The sequence below is a fragment of the Poecilia reticulata genome, linkage group LG4 (assembly GCF_000633615.1).
Source record: "Poecilia reticulata strain Guanapo linkage group LG4, Guppy_female_1.0+MT, whole genome shotgun sequence".
In the NCBI taxonomy this organism is placed as follows: Eukaryota; Metazoa; Chordata; class Actinopteri; order Cyprinodontiformes; family Poeciliidae; genus Poecilia; species Poecilia reticulata.
The window spans coordinates 24,900,254-24,907,604 of record NC_024334.1 but is presented as its reverse complement, the minus strand read 5'-3'; the positions used below and the strand labels follow the sequence as shown (position 1 = coordinate 24,907,604).

At 38.0% G+C, this 7,351-nt stretch overlaps 1 protein-coding gene across 1 annotated transcript; it reads right to left on the bottom strand.

The window, feature by feature from the left end:
* Positions 1 to 1,388: 1,388 nt before the first annotated feature.
* LOC103463586 (cytochrome P450 2J6-like) lies at positions 1,389 to 7,254 on the bottom strand. The gene is made up of 9 exons (XM_008407026.2): positions 6,551 to 7,254; positions 6,306 to 6,468; positions 5,935 to 6,084; positions 5,694 to 5,854; positions 3,819 to 3,995; positions 3,443 to 3,584; positions 3,163 to 3,350; positions 2,943 to 3,084; positions 1,389 to 2,323 (listed from the first exon to the last, which is right to left on the bottom strand). The coding sequence occupies exons 1-9, from the start codon at positions 6,752 to 6,754 to the stop codon at positions 2,148 to 2,150; spliced, it is 1,503 nt and encodes a 500-aa protein (XP_008405248.1). The 5' UTR covers positions 6,755 to 7,254; the 3' UTR covers positions 1,389 to 2,147.
* Positions 7,255 to 7,351: the final 97 nt, after the last annotated feature.

Sequence of the window (7,351 nt, the reverse complement as noted above, 5' to 3'; positions counted from 1 at the left end):
TTTGGTTCTTCACCTGTTTATCAGCTTTATTGTACCTTTATTGTGGCGCACTGCAGCCGCTGCAATTCCTAAAAGTTAAACGAGCAACAAAAACTGAACTAATCATCAAACTACGGCTCCTACAGCGTATTTAAAATAAAACGATTGACCAATATAAGAGGAATTTGCCCCTTCTTACATCTTGACAGAACTAACAGAAACAAAATTGTTTATAGATTTGTATCACGGAGAATTTATCAAACATCAGTTTTCTTCTCTTTATTTTAAGTCGTATTTAATAGATATATCTGATAACAAATGATGGCGCTACGAATATTTTTGTGACAGATTTCTGCTCGTCCTGCATTGGGATAAAATGGTTTTCTGGACATAACTCATACATATCAATTAGCAGGAGTATGAAAGACATAAAAATAATTAACTATACTATCTTAAGAAATTATATTTAATCCTCAGTGCTACATGAAGCTCATTTTGAAACAATGCAAGTTAAAAATACTTTGCAACAAGTAAATTAAGTCCAATGTTAGGTCTGTGTAAGCTAAACGTGAAGATAAGACGTTATATATATACACAGCCATATGCTACCACCCCTGAAAAAATCCCTGCCCCCCTCTTGCCACCCCATAAATATTTTTCTAGATCCGCCCCTGGCTGGGTCTAAAACACACCATTTTAGGTCATTTTCCTAATTCAGAGCTGGGCCAAATCTATATGTATTCATCCGTTGGTGGTATTAACACAACAGGACAGAGCCAACATGCTGAGCTAGGCTCATTGTTTCTGCATGAAAAGTTAAAGGCAAAAAAAAAAAAGAGGACTGAAAAGAATGAGCTTGCTCAAGATTTGTAAATGTGAAATTGTTTCAATGGATTACAAAGCACTTAATGAATTTTGGCCTAAATGCATTTCAGAGGTACTGGTCAGGTATAAAAAATGTACATCACTGAGATCATCAGATACCTGCTCACTCAGTGTTTCCTGGACCATAATTAAATCTGGACCATAAGGAAGGTGCTCTTTATACCTTCCTTCCTGAAACAAACTCCCTGGAAACCTACTTGGTAGAAAATGTTGGTCTGTTGAAATCTGAACTGCAAATCTTTCTGTTTACCACAAGTAGACAGAAAGATTCCCTCCATTTGTTTCTGTTAAGTACCATTTTTGTATTTCCAAATAATGTTACTTTTATATGGCACTTAATTTTTTATTTTCTAAAATCAAAATTTCCAAAGTAGCCTATTATGTGTTTCTAATGTGTCTTATTGCCTGTTTTTCTTTGAAAGCACCCTGAACAAAGCTTAAAACATAAACTAAAATGAAGATTAATACAATAAATTAAAATGAAAAAAAATGGAGAACAGATGTTAATGCAGTAAAGTAGTGGGTTCAGTTCAAAGTAAAGCAAATACAATTTTAATATATTCTGGGAGGAGAACAGTAGAGCTTCAAATCACAACAAGCAAGCAATTTAAAACTGCAAAACCAAAATAAGCAAAATACACTGTATGAATGTTAAATGTTGACTCATTTAGATCTGTTGCAATGAAGCAGCTATGCAAACCTTTTCTGTTCTGCCATATTCCTATTAATTTCTCTGAAAAATGCTGACAAGGTTCTTCTTCACTTTGGATCTTCTCTCGCTGAAACATATGTTCATTGTTTTGTTTGTTTTCTACCTGTACACTCATAAAACGTCTGTCTTTTTAATTTTTTAACTGAAATGTTGCTTGTGGCCTCTGAAAGCCTCGGTGTAGTTATTGGTTTGTTTTGCATTTTCTCTCAATTCTGGAGGAATTTGTATTCACACATTGAAAGATTGGAAATGTTTTCACAATTTTCAGTATGTCAATCATTGTTCCTGTTTGTTGAATGATGAACACCAAATCATTTACAAATGGCTTGATCGCTCTTCCAAACCTACCTGAAACTGTTTTTTCTAGGTCTTTTTTTTCTGAGACACTCCTCTAAACAAAATCTGCAATTATGTAGAATTGTTCACAATTGTAAAAAAAAAAAAATCATAGTATCCATTTAAACAGCAGAAATTGACTACTCTGACTTGTGTAGGGATGTTTGTGGGGACAAGGGGAAGACAGGTATGTTTTTTGCTCCTGCGTTTCTTTAAAATAATGAAAACATTGGTCTTAGCGTGGTGTTATGCATATTTCATATGGTTTTGGTGCCAGAGTGATTCCTGCACGGTAATCCATCACAGCCTTTACTCCAGCCGGCATTGAGAAAGTGAAGTGCTGCATGAAGGACGTGAAAAAGAGAAAAAGTTCCATCCTGGCCAGGTTTTCTCCCAGACACACACGCTTTCCTGAGACAGAAAAATTAGAGAAGTGGGGCAGGTGTCAGTGAACAATCTTCTAAATAATAACAAACCCAAATCACTATACGGAACATTTATGGCCTTCTCAGTTTCCAGCAATATAAATTATAAAACATACAAGCTTAGTGCATAATGACTAGTACAATCATCAAATGATCTTTGCAGGTGCTTGAGCAGCAATTAAGTATCTGAATAATGGGTTGGGCAAACATGTCTTGACAACTTTGCAGTTGTGCTGTTATTTTTCCTTTTGTAGGTGATGGTGAATAGTTTTCTATAAATTGTTGAGAGTTTAGGATAAAACCTAACCCTGCTTTAAACCTCTTCACAACTTTAACCTGTATTCACTGTCTTCACAATACTGGTTCTTTGTTTACATATATTTTTTACTAAAGGGTATCCCAGTAAAAGGGGTTGAATACAAATGCACACCACCTTTGACATTTCTACATTTAAATATGACTACAAACAATAAATGTTTCTTTACAGTAATATGCCATGTTTGTCAATATAGGAATTCCAATAAGAAACATTTAGGTTTGTGCTTGTAAAGTAAAGAAAGATAATAGGGTATGAAAAACAAAGTGTGGCTGTTTAGACTCCTTACCAGCAGAGAAAGGAATGAAAGCTGTTTTTTTTGCAAACTTGCCCTCCTCGTTCAGGAAGTGTCCCGGGTTAAAGGTGAAAGGTGTTTCCCATTCTTTCCTGTCAAACAGCACTGAAGCTAGATTCGGGATTATCAGCACTTCCTGTGGAATATGAAATGAAAGTATTTACACCAAAAAGGTTGTAACATAAAATTTCACTACAGCCTTTTGGGAAGTTACCTTTGGGATGGTGTAACCTCCTAGCTGGACTTCTTTGTTGGTGGAGTGTGGCAATGCAAGGGGGGCTATGTTGCCCATCCTAAGGATCTCATGGATTACGGCATCTGTGTAGGGAAGGTTGGTTCGATCCTCCATGGATGGCTGTCTGGACTGTCCGATTACTCTGTCTATCTCTGCTTGGACCTTCTCTGTGCAAATAAAATTCCTATTCAGGTTGTTGGATGTGACTTTGGGTGTTTGTGTGTTACTAATGGAGCATCATTTGGATGAGTTTTTGCACCTTGGATTTCAGGGTATTTAGCCATGTAGAGAAATGCCCATCGCAGGGTGGTGGATGTGGTTTCTGATCCAGCCACAAACAGATCCAGGACACACATGATCAAATTTTCTTCATCAAATGTGTTGTCATTCTGCGCTTTATTCTGTGGAGAAATGTGGAAAAAAAAAAAAAAGAAAATCAAGAATACAGCAACATCCACCCAGATCAAACTTGTATCTTTAATTTTAAGAATGTACAAGCGAGCTGCTTGAAATCTGGAACATGATTAAATTGCAGGTTGCAGTCTGCTAATGCTCAAAGTTATGGTGACAAGTTTGAAAGTAGATCTGTGCTCCTGCACTAGGACTGATTGCTACAACAAATGTTTATCAGTCACCGTTTCAATCTCCTGCAGGTAGCAGTCGATGTAATCTTTGCTGTTTGAAGGATCCCAGTTCTTCTTGTGCTCGTTCAGCTCTTCTCGTATGAACTTCTTCACGTCGTCCCAGATCTGCTTGACGGTCTGATGTGGACCTGGCAACAATCTCATCAGCAGAGTAAAGGAATTGTAGAGCTGAACAGAAGAATAGATTAAAAGGACAGACTGAGTTAATTAATATCAGGATTAATAGGAAGTGGTAGACTTTATAGCTGACTGTTGATGACCATCATTAAAATGCTACAACATATTTCTCCTTCTACTGTTTATCCCTTGAATAACAGGCTTGATTATTTACAGCTTTGGGCACACTTGTGACATGTGCACTTGCATATATGTATTAGTAACATACTACCACTCCTATAATTACTTCTACTAACTAGTATATGTTACATGAACTCAGTATTGGTAGGTAACCTTAGCATTTCATCAACAGCTTTAAAACACAGGGTTTTTTTCTCTTGGTCTCGAAGAAGGCAGACGCTTTTTTCCTCTGCTCCCTCCCGGCCCATGCCTGCCCTGCTTGCTTTGTTTTTGTCCTGTCTTTTTCTACATTTTTGGAGCCTTTCTTTGCACATCATCCAAACCTACAATTTATGGATCTGGTCAACCGATTTCTCAATGCAATTGATCAAATTTTCGATGAGAAGTCTGGGCACAGGAGAGCCCTCTTGTCCTGCGGGAACACACCCGGCGGGATTCACCCTGGATTTATTCCTGATAACAGGATTTCTGCTGTTTGGAGCTTGTGGATTCCTGGATTATCGACACATCTCTGACGGACTTGACCGAACTAGCAAACACTCAGACTGTTGGTGTGGACAGAGACAAGGACTCTAAAGCTCACTAACGAGTTGGAATAGATCTTGGAGAAGTTGCTAGTTTCGGTTCAGTGGAACGAAAAAACTAATTTGGATGATTGGGAACTGAGATGTATCGGAGAGACTTTAGGGAAGATTGAAATTTATAATCTTCCCGACCTAAGACATTCTGTTTATGAATTGGCTTTCCCCATGTTGCCTTGGAAGGGCTGCATATTTCCAATCTCCTTGAAGATATGTAAATATAACGCTCCTTCCCACCTCACCCCCTCCTGTTTCCATGGAGCTGTGGAGCTGAGCGCTCCCAAGGACATCATTCCTAGAAAACAACACCTTTATCGGACTTTGCCAAGAGGCTGAGCAACATGGCTGCATGGCCCTTTGACGTCACCGCTTTCACTCGTGTCTTTGTTTTACCCTTTGTTTTGTCTGAATGTTGCCATCTGCCCTAATGTGTCCTTTCCTCTCTTTGGTTTTAGTTTGATAGAAACTGTGGAGTACTCCCTATTTAACCCAGAAAAGGACTATTTCAGTTTATTAGTAATATTAGAAATTGTGGACTACACACTATTTAGATCAATAATACAGCCCAGAATCAGCTTTTAACCCAGAAAAGGATTTAGAATTGTGGAGTACTCACTTTAACCCAGAAAAGGAATTAGATTAGTCATTCTTTAGCTTATTTTATCAGAAACTGTCGAGTACTCACTATTTAGATGCACAGACCAGAAGCCCGGAGGAAACTTCTGGATCAACATTGTTAGACTATTTTTCAGACTCCTGTTCTCCTAACCCAGAAATGGAATAAAACCAGAGGATATTTAGCAACCCTGAACAGGAGCTCCTAGTTTACATACTTTAGATCCACATTAGATTCTCTTCTTCTTTCTTTCTTTCCTTTCATTTGTTATTTTGTTTGTATTTCCTTTTAATTCATGTAAAGCACTTTGAATTGCCTTGTTGCTGAAATTGTGCTATATAGATAAAATTACCTTACCTTACCTTACCTTACCTGTGCCCATGTAGAACCATGAATCTGGAGTGCCTTGCCAAACAGCAGCATCAGTTTTATGAACTTCTCATCCCCGTACTCAAAGCGGTGACCAAAGACCAGTTGGCAGATAATGTTGGAGACGGCGTTGTTGATGATGAGGTGTGGATTCACAGGCTTTCCTTCAGAATTTAGCAGAAAAATGTCAAGTAAATTGAGCAGCTGACCCTTGTGAAACTGTCTCTGAACGCTAAATGGGTACCTCTATAGCCTCTGATCTCTTCTGCGCAATGTGTGAATTCATCCAGGATGACAGGCTCAAGAGACTTCTTCCCGAACCCAAAGTATTTGAGGGTTGAAAGTGCAAAGCGTCTCTGCTGTTTCCAGATGTTTCCATTACTGAATATAACACCTGATGACAAAGAAAAAGGTAATATTACTACTAGTAATAATAATAATAATAATAATAATAATAATAATAATAATAATAATAATAGTAATAGTGAAACTTTGATGAATACTTTGTATTTATTTGATCCAATTTTACAACACATAATATATGTATGTTTTTGTTGAGTATTAAGAATTGCAATTATGCGCATTCATCCCTAATTTTAAGGATCCTTGTCCTACCTAATCCGCCTCCTATTTCGTCCTGCAAAGCAAATTCTGGGCGATCCACCATGCTGTCTCCGTTTACAACCAAACCCTCCTTCATAGCATCAAATCCATTTAACACCACTGCCCATTTCTGACCAAATCTTAGACTGTATACGTGTCCATAAGTCCTTGCCAGCTGGGTAAGAGGGAAACAAACAAATAAAACATGACTTGTTAAACTAGCACTGTTTGGTTATAGTCTTAAGATTATTCCGTACCTCACTCAGCTTCTCATGGGGCTTGCTTTGGTCCCATGTAAATATGTTTCCCACAATTGGTAGAGCTCTGGGTCCTGGAGGGAAGCCAAGTGGTCGGCGGTTTTTAACATAATCCGCAGTGATGATGAAAACCACTGCAAACAGCAGCAGACTCTTTAAATCCCAATCAACAAAGAAACCAAATATGGAAAAAAACAAATTCATTCTGCCAACGCGGACGGTCAGTAAGTTTTTAATTTGTTTCCAAGTAAAAAAGATATCGTGTGAAGAAGAGAACTTTCTGCTCTGTACTGTCTGTAAAGGGTCAGGTCAATATGTGTTGTCTCTGATGAAATACTTATTACATCGAACTCTGATCTCTATGTAGAAAGTAAAAGTGTGGCACTGTAGTAATTGATTAACTTTATGTATTGACTTAGAATAAAATTCCTTTTTTTTTATTGTCGATCAAAAACATAGAGTTCATGGAGGGAGTGGATTAGGATTTTTGCTGTGAAGTCAAATCTCCAGCTTCAAAGTTCACTTGTCTACGAAGGTTTTCTCATCATTTCTCTAGTAAGTTGTTTTTAGGTTTAAGCATGCCATGATGAAAAGGCAGAAGAACCAGGACCCCATCTGGTGTGCAATTCAGCAGATGTGTTTCACAAGGTGCTACAAGGTGCTCAGAGATTGACAAGAAGCATTCAAAGTTTTGCAAGTGTTATAAATCCATCCATCCATCCATCCATCCATCCATCCATCCATCCATCCATCCATCCATCCATCCATCCATCCATCCATCCATCCATCCATCCATCCATC